Genomic DNA, 22,260 nt, shown 5'->3' on the forward strand with positions numbered 1-22,260 from the left:
TAGTAGCATACACATGCTTTAGCAGTCACGCAAAACACACATTGGCAAATTATTATTCAATAAAATTTGAGAATGTATACTATTATCTAGATCTATTATTTTTAAATTATTTTTAAAATAATTCCATAAATTGGGATTAAAATAATTCCATAAATTGGGATAAAAAAAAAATATTCCACCTTTATGAGCGACAGTGTAATTACATATATTCACAATTTTTTGCATGGAGATCCTTGTTTCTTATGGATAATAATAATTGAATTCATATACATATATTTACACGAATTAAATTAACATAATATGTCGGTGATTTGTTTGAATAAATAATGCGACCAAATAATGTATCTAGTTCTCTGTTTCCAAGTTACTTCCATGAAAGAGATATGCATTCAATTACAAAAGGACCTCGTATAAAATTAAATGTTTACATTGTCCTCTGAATCAATCGTAATTATCACAATAAAAGAAACAAGAGCATGATAAAGCTTTTAGTCGTCTTGCTTCTATCAGAGCTTTAAAAATAATCAATATGGAGTTACACATTCACTTTCCGAAGATTACTTGACAAATCATTACGTATCGTTGCATGCACACCGACATCTCCAATCACGCATAATCATTCATTGAGAGACAGATAAACAACTTGATCATTATTTCTATTCATTACGATAAAACAACTGAATGAGGATATGTCTCATTATCTCGTAACGACATTCTTAAGAGTCTTGGTTGAAATAATCTAAATCAAAGTTCATACACAAGCATATTGGCAATATGGCGATAAGCAGTTTTGTTAACAATAATATATCACAATAGAGAACATCATTACAAGATCATATTTTAATCAAATACAAACATACATGCATAATGTTAAAATAAAAGTTCGTCTATATACCAGCAACCTAGCAACAACCTGACAGTATTTTATGATTAAATAAGTTCTCGATTAATAATATATCTCTCCTACATAACACCAGTACTGTGATAGCATACACACGTGCATAATTATGCTACTAGAAAAAGTAGAGAAGATAATAATATATGTACTTACCAAATACGAAACGAAAAGGGAACTGAAGAAAACGCGCGAATTCGGGGGTCAAGCAGTATCTTGATCGCTCCATTGTCCCTATTCATACAATTAAATCTATTATCATGATTTCAAAGACTTTCACATACTTGGCGTTTAAACATGTTAATCGTTTCTAAGCTGTGAGACTGAACTCGTATATATTCATTCTTGGTCTATATCAATTAACGACACTCTTCTCATAATGTGCATCGTCACCAGTCTCGTCCATAGTTTGGAAGAACTATTCTATGGTTATTAACCATCGGAGCATGTAGCCATGGTAATACAATTCGCTAACCACGTGATGACGAGAAGTGAAGATGGGTGAATTCCCTGTTCATAATAAGCCAAAGTCAGAGCATCTATTGATAGACAACCAGCTATTGTGCAAGATTGACAAAGTAAAACGGGTGAATGTCGTTCATATGAAAATTGCACAATGAAAGAATGAATAAGCCCTTTAATACGTTCCTTATTAAAATAAACTTCAAATTCGAGCGAGCGTAGAGAGCGAGTTTTAGATGAAATTTGAGAAAAGGATTGCTTTCAGTCGCTTTAAATTGAGGGAGGCTATGAGGAATCCATTGTTTTGGGGATGATGAGGGATGATAAAAGCATCTTTTCATAGCATGTACGGTTATTGTGTCTTTTGATATTTTAATGTGAATGTTGGGGGGTAGTGAGCACAATTTTTTTTTGGGGTCCTCGAAAATTTGAAAAATCGCACCCCCCCCCCCTTGAGAGCCAGGGGGTGGGGGGGGGGGGGGGCATCTAAACAAAAAAGGTAAAATTAACGTGTTTTTACACGTTTTTTTCCAGGAGGGGGGGGGGGGGCGGGCCCCCGGCCCCCCGGATCCGCCACTGCGACCTGCCCTCTGCCCCCCCCCCCCACTTCCGGCGCCACTGAGCCTACCTATGTTATTGTAGTGTAAGGGGTGTAAAGTAATAGAAATTAACCTCTCACCAATATAAATTAAAAACAGTAATCATCCAAAATTCACTACCAATTTCAAATTAATCCACTCTCCTAAATCTCCAACTAAAATTAACAGAGCAATAAATCAATGCAACCAACTCAGATCAAATACAATGTACATGTAGGTCTGCCCCCCCCCCCATTTTTTTATTTTATTGTAGGCTGCTATAAAAATTATGCAGCATCATTCTGAACACTTTAAGCAAAGTATATTCAAATGAAATACATCATAAACCAATAGCCTATTTAAGAGTAAGACTGAATATTCAAAAGGAAAAGAGAACCAATAAAAAGCATATAAGGCGCAAATGTTTTGGTGAAAAAGGGCACTCTTCATAATTATATCAAAATGATTTATCTCAAGGAAAAACATTGTGATGAATACGAGCACGATTATATTTTTTACATGCAGGGGCATAGTTCGTTCTTATACTCTCTTTTACTCTTGTGGCTTATGCAGTGCGGTGAGGTGCGGCGGCGTGCGGTGTGGTGCGTTCAACGCACCCTTTCGAAAAAGGTAAAGAGAGAAAAGACGGAAAAGGAAGAAAGGAGGAAAGACGGAGGAGAGAAAAGGGGGAAAAGGGGAATACATGAGAAAAGAAAGAAAGGGGGATGATATTATGAGAAGGTGTTATTTTACCGGGAATGGGGCGGGGGGGGGGGCACACAAGTTTCCAGTGTGCATAATATGGGGTCCCTTTTGCCAAGCGTGTAGCCCCCCCCCAAAAAAAAAAAAAAAAAAAAAAAAAAGCACAAGAAGAACCACACACAAAAAAAATTTGGCCTGCAGATGGGACATAGTACCTTTAAAGGAGAAAGGGAAAAGAACGAAAGAGAATTAAACAACTATAGAAGAGAGGTGCGAGAGCATGAGGAATTGCATTTCTCTTAACAGAATAATGGGATAACAACCAGGGACACCCCCACCTGTTGGGATATTGTCGGTAAAATTGCGCTGCTGTCGGGAAAAACGAGAAAAGGGGGAGGGGAGAAATAAAAGGGAAAGGGAAAGGGAAAGAAACAAGAAAAGTAAAGGAAAGGAAAGAAAGGAGAGAGAAGAGAAGAAAGAAAGAGAAAAAAAGAAGAAAAAAAAGGAGAGGAAAGAAAGGAAAAGAAAGAAAAGAAAGAAAAGGAAAAGAAGAAGAAGAAGATATAAGGAAACAAAAGAAACGGGGGATGAAAGAGAAGATAATAAGAGGGGGTAAGAGCCTGAGAGGAGAGGGGTGGGAGTAAAAGAGAGAGGGGGATGTTGGGTGGAGTCACCATGTCGAAGGGGCAAGAAAGATACGCATAGATAATTATGTTGCTGTGTCGGGTCCGCTGTGTCGGTATTCTTGCTAGATCCTCGTGTACTATATCAATGCAGAATTTGGAGTCGGTGAGATGTAGTATGTCGGTCGGTCGGCAATTTTTGTTCCCCTACGAAGTACGAACAGACTGTGACTTTTTATCGGAGAAAGAAACATCTTTGAAATTTCAGACAATGATTAAAAGTCGGTACAACGAATCCTCTTCTTTCTCTAATAATTTAATGAAACGTCAAAGCTTCCGCGGGAGGGGGGAAACTGGAAATAACTTATTTCCTGGCCCCGGGTTAGGGTTAAATTTATAGACATTGGGATATTGGCGTTAAAGTATTTGTCTGTAATTGGTGGCTAGTTTTGTCGGTAATCGGTGGCCTCTACACCCCCCCCCCCCCCCACTCTGAAAAGGGTCTAGCGACACCCCTGATAACAACACAGTTTATACACTCGAGATAATTTTTGCAAGTACTACTGGTGAAGTGCAAGACCAGGCAGGGTCTTTGTGCACTGTGCAGCAACAATTTATACAACGTCTCGTGACGTTATATATCACTTTTCTCTAACTTCTAACCAATCAGAAGGCCTCGTTTATTTCCAGGAAGTGCCGGTGGACAATAATACGCCAATCAGTGCCAATCAGTCACTCAATATTGTCAGACAGTGAAGTCTAGAAAGGTAAACCGGTTTCCTTGCAGGACACTGCTAATGTTAATGGTAATACAAAGTGTTTGTATGGGGTCATGAATTCGTTTCAAATGAACATATTGGAATCACATGCGATTTTACAATATTCAATGATCGTTCTCGCGGTTAAAATCGAGTCTAAAGTTATGAAATTTGTCCTCTGTTAGCGCTGTGTTGGAAGTCGAGCGCCATCTACGGAAAACTACTGTTCATCATTCAGCCTTGTTTTCTTTGGTCGTTTTCTTTAGGTAAGCAAATTGCACGATTTTTTTTTGTAGAAATAGACTTCTAGGGTAGGTAATTTCCTTCTCGGTTATTAGACACAAGGTCTTGAAAGGTTAAGCCTTTGCATTTATTGTATTAGTGCTAAATCATTCAATTTAAGGTGAAAAATATGTGAAATCGGCTGAGAGAAATGACTAGACTAGCATTATCGGAACTGTCGAGCTCGGTCCCGCATGTGCAATTACATGTGTCTAGCTGGAACTAACTTAGATCTAGACTTTTAGTTTTACTTTTCCGAAAAATGTGAGATCTGTATTAACCGGCTAACCCGCCGTGAGGATGTAATTGTCCACTCATATTTACATATGGTAATTCACAAAGAATTTGATTTGGTTGTTTATTAAGACAAGCAACAAACGTCACATAAATCCACTCCAGCTAGGGCTAGACTAGGGAGGCCAATGCCCAAATCTAACTTTTTAATTACGAATTTGTTTAAAATAAAACAAAGATTAAAAGAAAGCATTTACTTTCACTAAGAAAACTCACCCATCTGCCGACTCCAGAAGTTCCATAAAATAGGAGATATCCAGCTTTTAAGCACTCCCTTCCTTCTACGCTTGGCCGTACGCAAGAGCCTTGAAACAATCAATTTCATGGTCCCAAAAATTACGTCGAGAATTAGACAGGCCCGAGGGAATGGGCGTGTCATCATGGTCATTGCCCGGACAACAAGTTCAAAACTTCGCGCGAAAGTACATTCATCATCACCGGCTAGCCTTGAATTAGTCGCACACACCGACACAGTACTACAGGCCGTCCAGGTACGGTAATTGCATGCAAGCCGCAATCGAGCCATGCTAGCCATGCCATAATGAGAGAAAGCTCGAAAACCACTCATTGTAGATTAAGAAAATGATTGAAATAAATAAATAGGCCTACCTTAGTTTTGATATGTATTCCAATTATTTCCTCATGAGTAAAGATCAATCTGACACTGCAAAATCCAACAGTTGCAGCGAACACAATACGATCGATAAATCCAACAGTTGCAGCGAACACAATACGGAATCAAACATATTATAGTCAATAGGACTGCACGCATTGATAGACGTGTACTGACGGAGATATTTCTCTCCCTCTTTCTCTCTCTCTCTCTCACTAACCATGATGATATCATACACCAAAACACACACGTTCAAATCATGGCATTCATTACACTTCTCAATTGGAGTATAGACTGCTCACGTAGACTTTTTTTTTTTACTGAAATGTCTTTTTTTACACTTCTCATACATTACTGCACGACACTGGTGTCTAGTGCTGAGAAAAAGGTACTATGTGTGAGACTACGTCAAATTTGTTTTGCGCGCGATGAGACCGGACCTCATACATATTCATATTATGATGTCGCAAGACTTCTATTTTGGGCTGGAACAATGACGTCTTTGTTCACAGTTTTGCTCCCCAATTTGAGATGGCTCTAGCTATGGGGCTCAAACCAACGCAAGATTGACAAAAACATCGTACTCTATCTACCTTTGATTGTGCAGTTTTTAAAAATCTGCAATTAAAAAGATATAATCCTTTTTCGTTATATTTTCTAGTTGTTAAAAGTGACATTTGTGCACAACTGATATGTTAATCTCTATCAAAAGTTCTTTGATATTAAATTGATTCCATATTTTTAGGCGCTACCTTCAGTCATTGAGAAGGATTTTAGTGAGCTAACCTCATCGCCCTCTAGGACCCGTCTAGTTTCTCTTGTGCGTCCGTTATTTTCGTCTGCTAGCGCAATTATTGGATCAAAATACATCAAAATCTGCAAGATCGTCAACAAATGGTGAAAGACCATTACAGATCCGTGATTATAGGTATGTTGTGGAGTGTGTAATTGTGTATTTGTTATACATTTTATTCCATAGATATTTGTTTTCTTTTTTTTCCCCTTTTTTTTTCTTCTGGTAATTTTCTGACTTGGACGACGAGTGCACAAATCGTAGGCGTAGAAGCCTTACGCCCGGGCATTGGCCTCCCTAGCTAGACTCTAGGCAGGCCAGGCCCACTCCAGCAAAGCATAGATCTAGACCCTAGAGAGTCAATGCTAATGCGTATTGACCTCTAGCACTGCATGCTTGCTGTGAGGCAGGTATTATTATACCCATACACAAATACACACACCACACAATTTTGCATAGACTTTGTGCAATCATGTCGATGCAGCTGAAGGCAAAGTTTGACATAGACAGCAATAACCATCTGATTTGGGTCATTTCTTTAATAAAACTGACATTTGTTGTCATTCCCCAATACAGATGGCAACCCAGAGATCTCGTACCGTGGGGGTAGCTATAGCCAACAATGGCAGCTTTTTTTGTCAAAACATTTTCTCCCCGATTTTCTTTATTTAGATCTAATTTTCTGATTTCTAAATCAGATGTAAATTAGGTCGGTATGTCATTTGTCCTAATTACAGTTATCAAAATTTGATAACTTAATATTAAATACATAATTTACGGACTTACTTAGGTCTATATGAATTATCCAATTTGTATCTCAGATCCGCGAAGCAGTACGTTCATGCATTCGAAATATTACCCGGCGGCCGATATATTTCCGGGTCCACCTACCAAAACATAGCCAAATGGCCAATCAGAGCACTCGTTTCGTGGGAGTTCGTTGGTCAAGCTGGGCCGACTCGTACGTAGCTACGGTAGCTATTGGACGTTCGAAAAGAAAAAATGAATATTCATCAACTAAAACCAAGACGGATAATGTTGACGACGAGACTTTCTCGGATTAATCATTAATTTAGGATCTAAATGAGCAAGCTATCGTAAGTCAAATAAGCTATATATATGTTATTTTTAATTTGTGTTGTAATTGCAGCAGTTATGAGGATGTAAAGAGTGAAAATCTCGTTGCATATCTCATTCATCGCGGTCCGGTCGAACCGAACCATTTGTTCCATACAGTGCCTCACAGAAAGAGGTCCCCAGACTTCAGTCTCTATAATCGGAGGTCTAGTGGAGCCAGACGTAGTCTCAGTGGAACAACCGACGATTAGAGAGACTGAAGTTTTCGGTCTAAGTTTGACACTACTCACTAGACTTGCAATTTGAATTTTTAAATTATTCTTTTTAACATCAGTAAGTTAAAAAAAAAGTATTTTACTGCTATTTAGGTGTCATCAATTGTCACTAAAGTACCGATTTTTAGTGAAATCAGTTGAGTTTTGTACAGTGGTGTTTGAAATGTTGAGAATCAAAGGCACAGCTTTTACTACACAGCCAGGATAGTGATGCTCCTATGTGTGGATAGGCCTAGGCCATAGCTACAAGTACTGAGTCTGGGCTTAACTGCTTCGGTTCCACTTACCAACTTGACTGAAATAATCCGTTTAATGGTCCCTTTTTAGGAAATTATGGGTCAAAATCGACATCCATGATAAAAATCTTGCAGCGGTAGTTTAAACTCTCGCTGCGCATGACGTCATCTAAATCTCATCCCTTCCAGCTCCAGTCTACACCGTAGGCAAAATGATTATAATGGAAAAACTGTGCATGTCATTACGAACCCGTAAGAATTTCAGACTGATTTTCAATGGCATTTAGTGAAGAAGTGCTGATAAAAATTGAAAAGTGCAAATCGAAATACCCCCCCCCCCTCCCCCTTGGAGATGAATCGGAGAGTATCAAACATCTTTCAGTCCCAATTCTTTATAGAAATCTATAGAATTCTATACTGACTCTAAATGATGACGACGATATTTGACATGATAAGATTTGCTGAAGTAATGTGAAGTTGCTTGTATTAAAACAAGGACCTTGATCATAACAGTTGCCTGGAGCTCATTTGGTTGACTAAAACAAAGATATCTCGAAATGCAATTTGTTTTCTTCTAGATAACTGGTATAATACACACACTGACGTCCTGCTAATCTGCTGTTTGGATTCGGCAAAGATGTCATCAAATTATGCGAGGCGTATGGCACGCCTGGGTGCTCGCATCTTTGGAGACGTCTATAAGCCAACATCGTCCAAGTCTATGAAGGTTGTAGAGATGATGAGAGAAGAGCCGAGAGAGATGAGGAAACATATCGTTGATTACTACCCACCCCATATGGAAGCCTTTAAGTTGATGGGCTACCTCAGATATATAGGATTATACAGGTAATATGCCAGGGTTAACAAAAAATAATATAGCTTTTTTAAAGGTATTTGGGAAATTTTGAAATTGGCTGGATAGTGATTCTTTACAATTTTGATATATTTGGATGCCCCTGTGGATGTATTATAAGCACTAGAAAATTTAGCCCCTAAAACACTTCTGCTTTTGAGAAAAATTGAATATAAAAATTTACCGGTGCTTCCTGTAAATTTTGATAAATTTCAAATAGCGCCTACGGCCATGCAAGGGTAGCTGTGACCATTAAAATCTCAGAGTATGAAGTTCTGATATATAATTTTCAAACGGAAATAGGCAATTGGTCGATTTTAGTCAAAAACATTGCTTTATAGCTTAATTAATATCTTTACCTTAAGAGGAAGCTACCGGTATACAACATAAAGATTTTATTATTTACATAACTTTAGACTCGATTTCAACTGCGACAACGATCACTGAATATTGTAGGCTTGCATATGCTTCCAATATGTTCATTTGAACCAAATTCATAACCCCATATCAAAAAACTTTGTATTACCTTTTATATCAAAACAAGTAAAGATAGAATTTTTCATGTCATGTGAGAAAAAGGGCTCTTACCAAAAAATAAATACACATGTGAAGTGGGGACTTTGATATCTTTTTTGTTAAATGTTTCCTTCTTCTTAATATATTTCCATCTAATTTTAAGATTGGTTTATTTTAAATCCTTTTATGTCCAACTGAAGTAAGTCATATATCGTTACACTCTGCAATCACTGAACTGTCACTAACACTATTTGATATTTTGTCAATGCTGACCCTACAATTACTTTTTTTTGGTTAAAAAGGTGCTGTATGAATTTCTACCATGATTATTATGTTGTACTTGTTTGTAAATTTACTTTAGAACATTAACCTAACTTCATTATTGTTTGTATGTTATTTAAAATGTCTTTATATTTCACAGAGACGAGCATGCAGACTTCAGAGACGAGATGAAGAGGGTTCAGAAAATGAAAGGAAAAGCTCCTCCGAAGAAGGGAGAAGGAAAGAGAGCCATGAAGAGGAAATGATCACTGCCATCCTCAATTGATAATAAGACTATGAATAAACTGCATGCTCTTTAGCATGGACGATTCCTCTGAAGAGAGAGAGGAAGAGAGAGAGAGAGAGAGAGAGAGAGGATGAAAGGAAATACCGGTAAGAAGAGAGACTAGTACTGTATTGAAGGGATCAGCAGACATAGAGTTGTGACCTGGGTGTGGAATGGTTTCAATTGAAGCAATGCATGATTTAGAGAAGATCAGAGAATGGGAACAGGATGAATGTGGAGGCTGATCTGGAAAAGACCCAAAACCAATGAAGACAAAGATGTTAAGATTAATATGACTTCATCTACAAAAAGAGGAGAAAATGAAAGGATATGAAGACAGAAATTCATTTGTCTACAGAAATAATAGAAAGGAAAAATAATACAAATTATGATTTTTTTTTTAATACAGTGTTTTTGTAGAAATTTGTAGAGGGAGGGGGGGGGGGGGGGGGGGGGGGTACCCGGTAAGTAAAAGGTATTTAATACTTCTTCATGAGGATAAAAGTGTTTATTGAATATTGGGCAGAGTTTCGCTAAACCGTCAGTAGTACAAGGTCGCCAACAACTCATAGAAATGCGTGTAATAAGTTTAACATGGTTCGTTGGGTTGTCAGTGAAATTGTACTTGTGACGGTTTTCTGAAACGACACCCTAGATCTCCTTGATATGGCATTTCCTTGATTGATACAGTTGGGCAAAGTACGTGTAAAGTATTGAGAGGTATTTTACCAATCGTTTTATCTATATTCCCTCTAAATGTATTAACAAACTTTTTCCACCTACTAAAAGTCATCCGACAAATATGTATTTATATTAGCATTAGGATGCTTAGCATGTCAGTTCTAGAAGATGAATGATGTAAAATTGTTGACATCCATATCAAAATACATGTACAAAGTTAACGTATGAATGAATGTGATAACATGTTTTATATTTCTTGACCTAGGGATATTTCTTGGTTTGATGGTATATCCTTACTGAATTGTGGAGATGTAATAAAGAGCACTATGATGGATATGTATCTATCCTTCAAGGCGATCTTGAAATACTACTTGAAATCTGGTAATGAAGGAATTTTTTTTTTGAAAGAGAAGAATGACAGTGATTGGGTGAGAAGATATATCATTATCTACATGTACAAGATAAGTTAATGTAAAAACTGCCTATACATGTAATACCCTTTGGAATGTAAAAGAAAGGAGAAAGTTTGAAACATGAACGTTTTTGAGAATCACAAAAACATTAAAGTCTAGCATGTAGAGATGAAGGTTATTAGTAAGAAGAAAGTGATCTGAGGGAGGGCTGAGAGTGAGTGTGGTCTCTAGTTTTCCATGGGTTCCAGAAGAATGTGATCTGAGGGAGGGCTGAGAGTGAGTGTGGTCTCTAGTTTTCCATGGGTTCCAGAAGAATGTGATCTGAGGGAGGGCTGAGAGTGAGTGTGGTCTCTAGTTTTCCATGGGTTCCAGAAGAATGTGATCTGAGGGAGGGCTGAGAGTGAGTGTGGTCTCTAGTTTTCCATGGGTTCCAGAAGAATGTGATCCGAGGGAGGGCTGAGAGTGAGTGTGGTCTCTAGTTTTCCATGGGTTCCAGAAGAATGTGATCCGAGGGAGGGCTGAGAGTGAGTGTGGTCTCTAGTTTTCCATGGGTTCCAGAAGAATGTGATCTGAGGGAGGGCTGAGAGTGAGTGAGTGTGGTCTCTAGTTTTCCATGGGTTCCAGAAGAATCTCCAGCTGATTATTAGTCATCAGAGCCTCTGAACCCTGGATCCATTACTGAAAGAGGGAGAGGGAGAGGGAGATAGGGAGAGAGAGAGAGAGAGGGAGAGAGAGAGAGAGAGAGAGAGGGGGGGGGGGGGAGGGAGAGGGAGATGGAGAGAGAGAGAGAGCTCTAAGAAAATGTGTTGGAGTATAAATGAAAGGGGGCAAAAGCAGGAAGTTCTTGTATAGTATGTGCATATTGAAAATCTTGGTTCCTCAAATCTGCTAATCTCTATCTACATCCATCTCACAGTAGTCTTCTCTGTTCTCTCTCTCTCTCTCTCTCTAAGTATACCTCTCCCATGCTTGACCAGCCAATATCTGGATGCCTCTCTTCTTTCTATCTCATCTATAAGTCTATGTTTGCCTCGTGCTCTTTCTCTTATAATCTCAATCCCATCATTTATTAATTACTCTTTCATCACTTTCCTTCCCTACATACTTAACATTTGTTAAATGTAATACACAGGTTTTGGTATGGGGTCATGAATTTGGTTTAAATGAACATACTGGAAGCATATGCGATCCTACAATATTCAGTGATCGATATCGAGGTTGAAATCGAGTCTAAAGTTATGAAATTGTAAATAATAAACTGTTTATGTTGTATAGCTCCCTCTCAAGGTCAAGATATTAATTAAGCTAAAGAACAGTGTTTCTTGACTAAAATCGACCGATTAGCTATTCCCGTTTGGAAATTATATATCACAACTACATATTCTGAGATTGTACGGCCGTAGGTGCCATTTGAGATTCATCAAAATTTACCGGGAGCACTGGTAAATTTTTACATTTAATTTTTTCTCGAAAGCAGAAGTGTTTTAGGGGCTAAATTTTCTAGTGTATAATACATCCACAGGCATCAAAATATATCAAAATTGTGAAGAATCGCTATCCACCCAATCTTCAAAATGTCCAAACTTTGTATTACCTTTAATTTGTAATGTCACTCCCTCTCCTGTTTATTCCCCAACACTAACATGTCAATCTGTCCCCTCTCCCCTTCCTCTACAAACCTCAGTCTATTTCTCTCCTCTCTTAATCTGCCAATCTCTCTATCCTTCTCCGTCCATCTCTCTAATGACTTGTCTTTGATGCTCATTATCTCTCCTACATGTATGTTCATTATCTCTTATTTTTTCTTTCGCTCTGTAGTGTTTAAAAAGTTTGCCAAAAGGAGGTAATTAAAAGGTCTTTTTAATGGGTAAATCTACAAGACCTCGAAAATCTTTTCATCTGTAAATGAATGTCCCCATAATCTCTCCTAAAAACACTACAAATTAAGAATACAATGACTTATTTTAATTAACATCAATTCAAGACTCGATCCAAACAACTTGAACAATGCTTACCAAGTTTTCAAATTTTATTGTCATTGATGGATCATGTACATACATGATGCAAAATATCATAATTCATATACACTTATTTACATATTCCAATCAGCACTATTGGAATACCTTGTCCAACTTTCACATGTACTTTCACTTTAGCTGTGTTAACAAAGAGGTTATCTCCGCTGAAAATAAAAGACTGTATAAATTCACTAGATATGACACTTTTCTAATCTTTTAAAAGTAAAGCCTATGAAAACAGTTGTACACCTCTGCAATATGCTCTGATTTTAGGAAAACATGTTCTCCATCTACTGGGTACTTTGGTCAATATAACTCGGGCAATAATACAGCATTAATCTCCATGCAAGATCCAATGGTCACGAACAGCCCTCAGAGTACGTTTCTTGAGATATATTACACAGACAGTCACTTCAATTTAAAAGTCTTTAGGAGCACAAGAGCTAGAGTCGCTGTTATACAGCTGTTTCCGTGGGCGTGTCTGCCCTCTGCACGAGTGCCTCAGGGGCGCGTAGACTGTCCTCTTTTAGTTCACGGTACTTGCCCTTCATCTCGTTGGGCATGGGCACCACTTTGGGGCAGGGGAACTGTCCAGGGACCTCACAGATGCACCATCTGGCATAGGTACGACCAAAGTTTGCTGGGTTAGAGGAACGCTCCATGGCTTTCCTCTCGGTGGCTAAGACACGTCTGTTAGCAGGCACAGAAGATAAAGTGAGAATTAAGATCAGCATTTATTGATTATCCTTTATTTGTCACCAAGTTTTTGCACAAAGGGAATAACAAACAATAAATAACACCCTGCCCCCCCCCCCTCAAAAAGGGAGAAATCTTCAAAGCATTCATGAACTTGGATCAATCAATAATATATTAGTGCCGGGATTGTCAAGTCTGACAGACGAGTGCTATGCAAGAACCCACTACAGTATTATCGATCCTATTTCATTTATCATTTAAAGACAAAAATACCTCCATAAAGAAAAACAAAAACTGTATGATATATTCAAATGTTTGAGGATCAAAATGCAAACAAGAAAGAAAAGATGATTAGATATCACAGCCCACAAGCACAAGAAAGTTACAAAGGAGTTAATCAATAATTCTGTACATGGATTGACTAGTCTACTAGTGAGTCACTTTCATAGTGTGCATTTAGTTTGACAATACTAAAGTATAACAACACACAGATTGAGAGCAAACTATTTTGGGGATAATTAGTCCTGCTTATAACATCCTCCAAAGGCTTTTCAGAGAATGATCTTTTTAATGTGTAGCTTTTGATCTCTGTCAGTTTTTGCAGTTTAACTGGGTTGATTCATGCCATTCCAGACAAAAACCTACCTATTTCTTTCTTTTATTGCCCCTTTCTTAGAAAACATGCACAGTATGATTACTACAAATGATAAAACAATTAACTATCACTGTGCTTCGAAGTGGCTACATTGTTAATATTTTTAAATCTGAATACTTACTCTGATTTTCCTAGGACTTTGTTGAGGTGTTCTACAATGTCATCTTTGGTCTTATCCTCGACATCAATAAGCACCTCTTTACCTTCATCTGTAAATTCAAGAGTTTCATGCATTGTTGAATGTGATGGTTTTGTTATCTGCCTTCCATTTTTGCAGCCCAATTTTTGAACAATTATCAAAGTAAAATTTTGATTTATAATGCTTTCCAAGTATATTGTATGGAAATAAACTTTTCTATGAGGATGCCTGTTTTTTTTTCAGGAATAAATTAAAGTGGTCATTCTTAAATAGTTGTGGACTCTTTTATACATGTACGGTAGATAGGTTCAATATTCCTTTTCAGGCAAAAGTACTATTATTTTGTCATTCTAAATAAGAAGTCTCTCTGTACATGTATGTGTATTTAGTCAACACATTTGGGGGGGGGGGGGGGGATTTGACCAAATAACCTACAATTTGTATTCCAGTGTAATATTTCACCCAAGGTTTGTGTACGTTTTATTGGTTATCTTTAGGTACCAAAATTTCTGGATGGAAAATTATTACGCATACCCCTCCCCAAACAATTAAATAATGCTTTAAAGCCTACGAGCTATTACATTCTACTCTGTTTCCCTTCTTTTTCTAAGACTGACAATACCAATAAATGCCTGCTCATCTAATCTATCACTACCACAGTATACTGTACTTACTGAGGAAACATCTGATAAATGGAGATGGTGTGATGTTCTTGAAGGTTTGCATCTGTACATTTGGGTTCTTGTATTGTAGCTGAGGTAGGTGGTAAAATACAAAGTCCCTGTGGAAAGAAACAAAAGTAAACAGAAATGAGTAATGCATGACTACAGTAAAAAAAAAAATAATGCAAATGTTCTCTTTAGGTTTCAATGGTGAGCAAGTATACACAGTTGAAAAGTTTTGGAACTGACAAATATCACACTGGAGATAAAGATGCATAGATTGAGATGGCATGGTCATGTGGTCAGGAGAAAAATAAATAAAATCCATTGGCTACATGTACATCATAGTGACATAGAGCAATGAATTTCCAGGATGCAGGCTCAAAATCTTGTGGTAGACCTCACAAAACCTGGCCTGGAAGGAGACACTACCTGTAGGAGAAGATATGGGAGCATCTAGGCCTCATCCCGGGCGGGCGGATGCTGAACACTGGAAGACCACAGCACCAGATACTGGTAAACGATTATTAATGCCATATGATATTTAGATCTATGTTGAAGAGAGATTTTAAATAATTTTCATGCATTTCTCTTACACTTCAAACTCATATGACTTATTTTCAACTGGGTTTGCAAACATTCAGACTTGTAAAAAAAATTCCCTTCCACACACACGCGCACAATATGACATTCCCTCCCAGATCCCACACGTGCACACACACACACATACATTCAGTCGTGAACCTTTAACTGAGTCGTTTTTTAAAGTTTAATCCCATGCCATGGCAAAAGAACGTATGTTTGATTGTTAAGTTACAGGCCCCAGAAAAAGCTGATTCTTGAAATGTGCATAATCAACAGTTCAATGCTTGGCAATTATGAAACCAGTCCCATGTGTGTTATTCCATGTTGTGCAGTTTCACTTTGGAAATAATAAATCGCATGCCTCACCTTGCTCCATCGCTCTCCTTTCCAAAGGAATTATAGTTGATTGATAATATCTTAACAGAATCTCGAAGATGTATTTTACCCTGCTCAAGATATCGAATTGTCCTCCGAAGAGGAAATTTTCCTTTCATGGGCATGATAAACGTCTTTGCCTTCCACTTCCACGTTTGATTACGCAATCCTAACCGGAAGTCATTGTGGAATTCACGTGTGTAGTTACCTTCAGAAAAGTTCAGGAGCTGCGGACGAAAAAAAATATTACAATTGAGCTTTTCTCTGATCGACACTTGACAACCTTCGAATTCTTTGAAAATCAGGGGTAAGAGCACTAGATCTAGTACTTGATGTGGTTTTATAGCATGTCACCTTTACATCGATGTAGAATTTTCACATTTAATACTAGTGAATGCGTATGTCTATGAGCGGATAATGATGACCCCGTCGCCCGGAACTCTCCGGCATGCTGCTACGTGCAGTAGGCGTTTTCGTTGCTTACAGCTTAGTATTTATAACGATTAATGTACACTTTATGTAGCATGTAATAATATGTGTTTATACAAAATCTCGTTATTAATTATTTCCATAGATGCTAGCCAAACTATATTTACATGAAAAACATGTAAGCAGCATATTATTAGCAGTCTGCCACTATGTCTATGACTATGAACCAAGCCAAGTATTTTATCCTTTCTTACAAAAGTTACATTTATTTATACAGTGTTTTTTCGAAGCAAAGTGCAACTATAAATAATGGTATGGTGCCAAATGAAATCATTACCAATAACGGGTGATGAAGAGATAAAAAAATGTGTACCGGACTACCGGTATCTTCAGAAAGGGAAAACTTGGAAAAGTAACTAACGTCAAGTCTAGTTTTTATTTGAGAATAGAACTGTTAAAGGTAAGAAAACTTTTGGTATGGGGTCATGAATTTGGATCAAATGAACATATTGGAAGCATATGCGACCCTACAATATTCAGTGATCATTGTCGCGGTTGAAATCGAGTCTAAAGTTATGAAATTGTAAATAATAAACTCTTTATGTTGTATAGCTCCCTCTCAAGGTCAAGACATTAATTAAGCTATAAAACAATGTTTCTTGACTAAAATCGGTCGATTAGCTATTCCCGTTTGGAAATGATATATCACAACTACATATTCTGAGATTTTTATGGTCGCAGCTACCATCGTACGGCCGCTAATTGAAATGTATATCAAAATTTACCGGGAGCACCGGTAAATTTTTATATTCAATTTTTCTCGAAAGCAGAAGTGTTTTAGGGGCTAAATTTTCTACTGCTTATATTACATGCACATGGGTATCCAAATACATCAAAATTGTAAAGAATCACTATCCACCCATTTTCAAAATTTCCTAAAACTTTGTAATACCTTTAACTTAGATTGGGTGCTCAGACTTAAATCATCCAAACTGGATTAATTTTTAAATTAAAGATAATAATGTATCCAATCCTATCCTGGAAAACTGGGGGCCGTTTCTTGAAACCAATGACAAGATAGTCAAAACTTTATCCGCGAACTACAAAGATGTCTTTGATCTTCCTAAACCGTTTCACAAAGAGCTTAATAGCTAGACATCTCGTGAAACCTATATTATTGGCGAGAAGAGGAGCCAAGACAAAGCCTTAGTCGCAATTCAGGAAAACTGTAATTATTTCAGTGAATTAGGAATAAAAAGATTGAAAATAGTACCAAGGAATAAGAAAAGAAAAATACTTTAACTTTAACATTTGTGTAGATTGTCTCATAGAATGAAATACAATTGTGAGTATTTTGTTTCAAGACTGGTGAATCGTTTTTTTGTTTTGGGATATTAGTACCCCCAGATATTCACATTTGATAGGGTATTAAAAATTACAACCTTACAATGTATAATTATTATTCTTAGTAAAAATATGATGCTATGAATGATTTGTCAAATGTTTTAGGCCTCAACAAAATGTTGAAGTGACAAAACGTCAACATTCCAAACGTTACAACACATGTTTTAAACTATTCACTTTGACATCTGCCATTCCTCTTTCTGATCCTAGAAAGTTAGATACCGTAGTTACTCTAGCGTGTTTGCTTTTTGGGGTATTATTTTGTACGAAGTGAGTTATTCCAAATTGTTTTGGGAACATATAATTAAATATGTACTGTTCATTTAAAGTAATTTGAGTGTGGTTGAAAAAAATGGCAGGCTGATCAGTTTATTTGGAGGGGGGGGGGGGGCTACACAACCCATCTTTTATATGATAAGCTACATGTACATGTTTTCAGAATTACACTTGCAGTTTTGCTAGTTTCTCTCTAAATGAATTCCATCACCAGAAGTCAAGATGAGCTTAACTTGTATTGTACACAATATTTTTCTTCAAAGTTTCATTCATATTTTATTACATGTTTCTCTGTGATACATTCTATCTCACATATTTCATTATTCAATACAGATACTGAGATTTAGTCTCCAGTTCAACATGGCTGCTTCTCAACCTCAAAATAGTCTAGAAGAGACAATTGGAGCAATACCAACCTCTGAGCTTCTATCTGATTCCAGAGACAGGTCTGCTCCAAGTCTCTCAAAGGACTTAAAGTCACACACCTATCCAGGAGATGATGAAGAGTGTGCCATCAGTCCGCCCTCTCTGAGTTACCTGTCATCGCTGGCTTGTCCAGGATCAAGACCAGATGTGTCCAAGAGTGAGAACTCTGTTGAAGAAGCCAGCTGGGCTATGGGAGCATCGAGGCACTACTCCAGCTCTGAATCCTCAGATGCTGCCTGTAGACCCAAGAAAGATGGCGGGCTGTCAAGCCCATGTCATTCCGGTAGCGATGGTGGGAAGGGATGTGAGAAGAAAGTGTCTTCAGTTGTCAAAGGAGTCCATGCCAAGCTGAGAAGGAAACTAAAGGAAGGTAGGTAATATTTCCCAGAAGAGTGTAACCTGTATATAAAGACCACCCAAGGGCTCCATAAACAAGTGGTTTTTACATATGTAGATTCTTTTGACACAGGTTTCTATAAATACATGTACATGTATGTCTTTAATAGACAGTTTGTTCATTCTGCACAGATGATTCTAAAGCAGGTTTGACCGTCACCTTATTCTGCCATGTATCATCTTCCCGTTCTGTCTGACTTTAGCATCGAGCTAGTACTGGTGTGTGCGATAAGAGGTCCAGGATTCAAAACTCTATCAATCAGCTTTTGTGGTTAACTTGATAGCTTTGTTCCCATTTTTTTGTGATCACATTCATTACCATTGAAAGTTGGTAACCTACAGTGAAGGTACATGTACTCAGGTATATCTTTCTTATAAAACAAGGCAATGTTACAGAATAGAAGATGCTTTTGAATATGATGTTCCAGGATCGATCATTGTTCATTTTATGTACCAATAAACAATGACTGCAACTGAGGCAACTGTGGAATATCTTCATTCTTTAACAGCCCCCTCTTTTGTTGAGATTGTTTCTATACAACGGCATAATGTATTTTTAACTCGTCTCTCGGCTTTCGCAATGCATTCTCATATTCGAGAACATTCTATAACAAATGAATGATTCTTAGTGGGCAATGAGTTGGATGTTAAATACTGCCATCTATAGTCAAATCAGGGCCATTTTGTAAGGAACATTTTGTAGAAGGAAACAAATGGTTGCAAGTTTGCAATCACCAATTTTATTTAATACTTGCTTGTTAATTATAATGTACCGGTATATCTATCAGAGAAAAAGACCTTTAATTTATGTTGTTTTTGTTATTGATTTTTTGTAGAAAATGTTTGTGTCTTTCAATTATGAGTAGGTTCAGCTGCGTGTACATGCAGGGGCATTGCTAGAACATCATTGTTGATGGTTGATAGGATGGGGTATTTCAATTTCAATTTATTTAACCAAATTTTCCAACATACTAGCCACATTTTGCCCAATAATCACAGAAAACACTTCATCTGATTATTTAATCTGCCGTGCCAATGGGCGTAAAAATCATTGACTAACAGCACGCCAAATATTTCATTTCTCTATGTCATGCATGTAATGATGGAGTAAGGATTATTGAAGGGGATATCCACTAGTTCTCCTAACCCATCTCAAAATTACAAATCACTTTCACTTTCCCAGAAGTCATAAAGCGAATGGGGTAAACCCTATTGTATGCAAAAAATTACATTCCATTCGGGGATTCCTTTTGCAGTATGCACTGAGTAATAGATGGTGAAATGATACAATTTGTTATCTTTTCTAGCACTATTAATGTGCTAAATGCAGCATGGCAGACGTATTTTGTCGTTAATTGTGCAAACAGGATGTGCTAGAGGACAGAAGTTTCTCTTTATCACTCCATACACATCCCAGTGTCATCCTTAATGGCTTTGTTTTTTTCATTGTTTCCGAAAATACTGATCATGATGGCATTCTATCTCATAGCCCTCTAGAATTGATAAATTGATGAAATCTGCAGATTACAGATTTTTAGAAGCTCATTTGAAGGATGATTGTGGATAAATTGAAATCAGGTATTCCCACAGTTTGATCATTCAGGGATACTTTTGTGTTTGGAGGACAATAGTTGGCCTCCATTAACTTTGAAAGTTCGTCATCACCAAACTACAATAACCTTTGAGCCAAGCTGCTTGCTACATATATGGAGCTGCATAGCATCTCTGTCGAAGTAATTTCATTTGATTTGTTCTATATTTCTTTTTAAAAACACACATACAAATTCAAAGGCCTTTAATTCAAGTATTTCACTACATTAATCACATACTTTATGATAACAAATTCTTGGAGTTTACATACCACTGGTTGCTTGATATACAATTTTTGTATACAGTGACTTGTCTGATTTGACTTCATTTCCTCACCAGAATCATATGAAAATAGTAAAATACCTGTAAACTCTAAGTTTTCATGTATGAAGAGTACAGATATAGCAGATTTGTCAGTTCTTTGTATGAACCTTCAATGTTATAGGGAACCGGGCCAGTTAGGCATAGAGTTATGTTCATTGATGGGGCAAGAATACAGATTACGAAGGACATTCAGTATCCTACAAAACTGTTCATAACTGTTTCCATGACTGTTGAAATCGCACTGTAAGTGACTGTACATGTATGTGTAATACTCAGGCCTGATAATTACCCAATTTAAATCGGTTTCCCAATTATTTTTTCCCCCCTGATTTCTTTTTTCTTCCCGATTTTAAACCTATTTTCCTGATTTTCCCCTTATTTTCCCAATTTTCCCAATATTTCTCAAATTTTTCACTCAAAAGGGGGGAATGTTCTTAGATGCCACCCCCCCCCTAAATCCTTTTTTCCTTCTCTCTCCCAAGGGGTGGGTGGCCAGTGGAGGAAAAAAATTAACCTTTTTTTTTTTAGTGCTCACTTTCAACCCTGAATACTATTTATGGTAGTTTGTCATAAAATGTGCACCCTCCTTGATAATTTCATTTTTGAGTTTTCAGCTGGAAGAGATTTATATTGATTGATTTAACCATGAAAGCTTGTGGTATGGTGTGTGTTTTAGAGGGGGCCATTGTTGTGATGTGGTTTGTCTATTCTTAGTAGATCTATATCTAAATTAATATGGAGCTCACCACATTCGTGATAAAAAGGCTGCAGGGTGCAAGACTGCAAGTACATGTAGCTACATTGTAACTATTCAACTAGATTTTGATGGACTTTAATGTTAGTTCCAAACAGTTTCATACTTATAGTGCATCATCAGCCATGGTTTGTACTTTGTAAATAGATTTGTATCATGTCTCTCATGTTGTTACCATTTTTTTTTTGTGATGAATATATAAAAAGAATAGACTAATTTAATTATTGTTGATTTTCCTGGCTATTCCAGATATAGTCTTTGAGTACTATTATCAAGCAGTTATGGGAATACTGAGCAACAGTCTGACAACAATAATTAATGATACCTCTATTTCGTTAGCTTATTTTTCATATTAACCTCACAATATTTGACAAGGTACACTGTAAGTTACATTATTTAAGAAAAACGACATGATTAGATTTATCTGAAATTTCATAGAGTCGTTCCTGACACTGATATTTCCCTTTAAACTTCAAATGACAGCCTGTATGAATGCTGTACAAGTAGTGTACTGACACATTTTCTTCACACCACGGTTTCATCACGTACAGAAACCCGATGATTCATAGAGGCAAGTCATCCAGGGTAGGCCAGCTCTACAATATGATACTTGTGCTCTATTGTTTTAATTCCCCTTGGTTTGGAAGAAAAACAAAGCTCCATTTGGATCGTGAGGTCGATGCTTGCAGATACATGTATATAGCGTGCATATTAATTGTACAATTGACTTGTTATTTTACACCATTTTGGCATTATACAGTTAAAGTGATTGGATTTTCCTGAAAATATATTTAATGTTTATATAGATTTTGGAAGGATTGCTGACTATATAATTTGTAACATGAAGAAGATGTGAACCTGCATGTGATCTATTTGTCACCATTGAAACCCTCTCTGCAAATTTGATATTCTGTGGCTTTTTATATAATAGAA

The 22,260-nt window shown here is 37.2% G+C and overlaps 3 protein-coding genes across 3 annotated transcripts; 2 read left to right on the top strand and 1 right to left on the bottom strand.

Annotated features, from left to right (window-relative positions):
• The first annotated feature begins 4,202 nt into the window (after window positions 1-4,202).
• Window positions 4,203-9,820, top strand: LOC753483 (28S ribosomal protein S33, mitochondrial). The gene is made up of 3 exons (XM_001178630.4): window positions 4,203-4,284; window positions 8,167-8,434; window positions 9,379-9,820. Exons 2-3 carry the CDS (start codon window positions 8,226-8,228, stop codon window positions 9,482-9,484), a joined length of 315 nt encoding a protein of 104 aa, XP_001178630.3. The 5' UTR covers window positions 4,203-4,284; window positions 8,167-8,225; the 3' UTR covers window positions 9,485-9,820.
• A 2,781-nt stretch (window positions 9,821-12,601) lies between these two features.
• Window positions 12,602-15,917, bottom strand: LOC590707 (28S ribosomal protein S25, mitochondrial). The gene is made up of 4 exons (XM_790304.5): window positions 15,720-15,917; window positions 14,781-14,887; window positions 14,089-14,176; window positions 12,602-13,306 (listed from the first exon to the last, which is right to left on the bottom strand). The coding sequence occupies exons 1-4, from the start codon at window positions 15,851-15,853 to the stop codon at window positions 13,072-13,074; spliced, it is 564 nt and encodes a 187-aa protein (XP_795397.1). The 5' UTR covers window positions 15,854-15,917; the 3' UTR covers window positions 12,602-13,071.
• A 2-nt stretch (window positions 15,918-15,919) lies between these two features.
• Window positions 15,920-20,888, top strand: LOC105436798. Its single transcript, XM_011662766.2, has 2 exons — window positions 15,920-16,035; window positions 18,171-20,888. Exon 2 carries the CDS (start codon window positions 18,198-18,200, stop codon window positions 18,639-18,641), a length of 444 nt encoding a protein of 147 aa, XP_011661068.1. The 5' UTR covers window positions 15,920-16,035; window positions 18,171-18,197; the 3' UTR covers window positions 18,642-20,888.
• Window positions 20,889-22,260: the final 1,372 nt, after the last annotated feature.

This window comes from Strongylocentrotus purpuratus, unplaced genomic scaffold, assembly GCF_000002235.5.
Source record: "Strongylocentrotus purpuratus isolate Spur 01 unplaced genomic scaffold, Spur_5.0 spur5_scaffold_6, whole genome shotgun sequence".
Lineage (NCBI taxonomy): Eukaryota > Metazoa > Echinodermata > Echinoidea > Camarodonta > Strongylocentrotidae > Strongylocentrotus > Strongylocentrotus purpuratus.

Coding starts and splice junctions, on each gene's coding strand:
- LOC753483 (XM_001178630.4), top strand. CDS start 8,226: ATGTCATCAAATTATGCGAGGCGTATGGCACGCCTGGGTGCTCGCATC. Junction 8,435..9,378: donor AGATATATAGGATTATACAG/GTAATATGCCAG, acceptor TATATTTCACAG/AGACGAGCATGCAGACTTCA.
- LOC590707 (XM_790304.5), bottom strand. CDS start 15,853: ATGCCCATGAAAGGAAAATTTCCTCTTCGGAGGACAATTCGATATCTT. Junction 14,888..15,719: donor AAGGAGAGCGATGGAGCAAG/GTGAGGCATGCG, acceptor TTCTTTCCACAG/GGACTTTGTATTTTACCACC. Junction 14,177..14,780: donor ATTTATCAGATGTTTCCTCA/GTAAGTACAGTA, acceptor TTGAATTTACAG/ATGAAGGTAAAGAGGTGCTT.
- LOC105436798 (XM_011662766.2), top strand. CDS start 18,198: ATGGCTGCTTCTCAACCTCAAAATAGTCTAGAAGAGACAATTGGAGCA.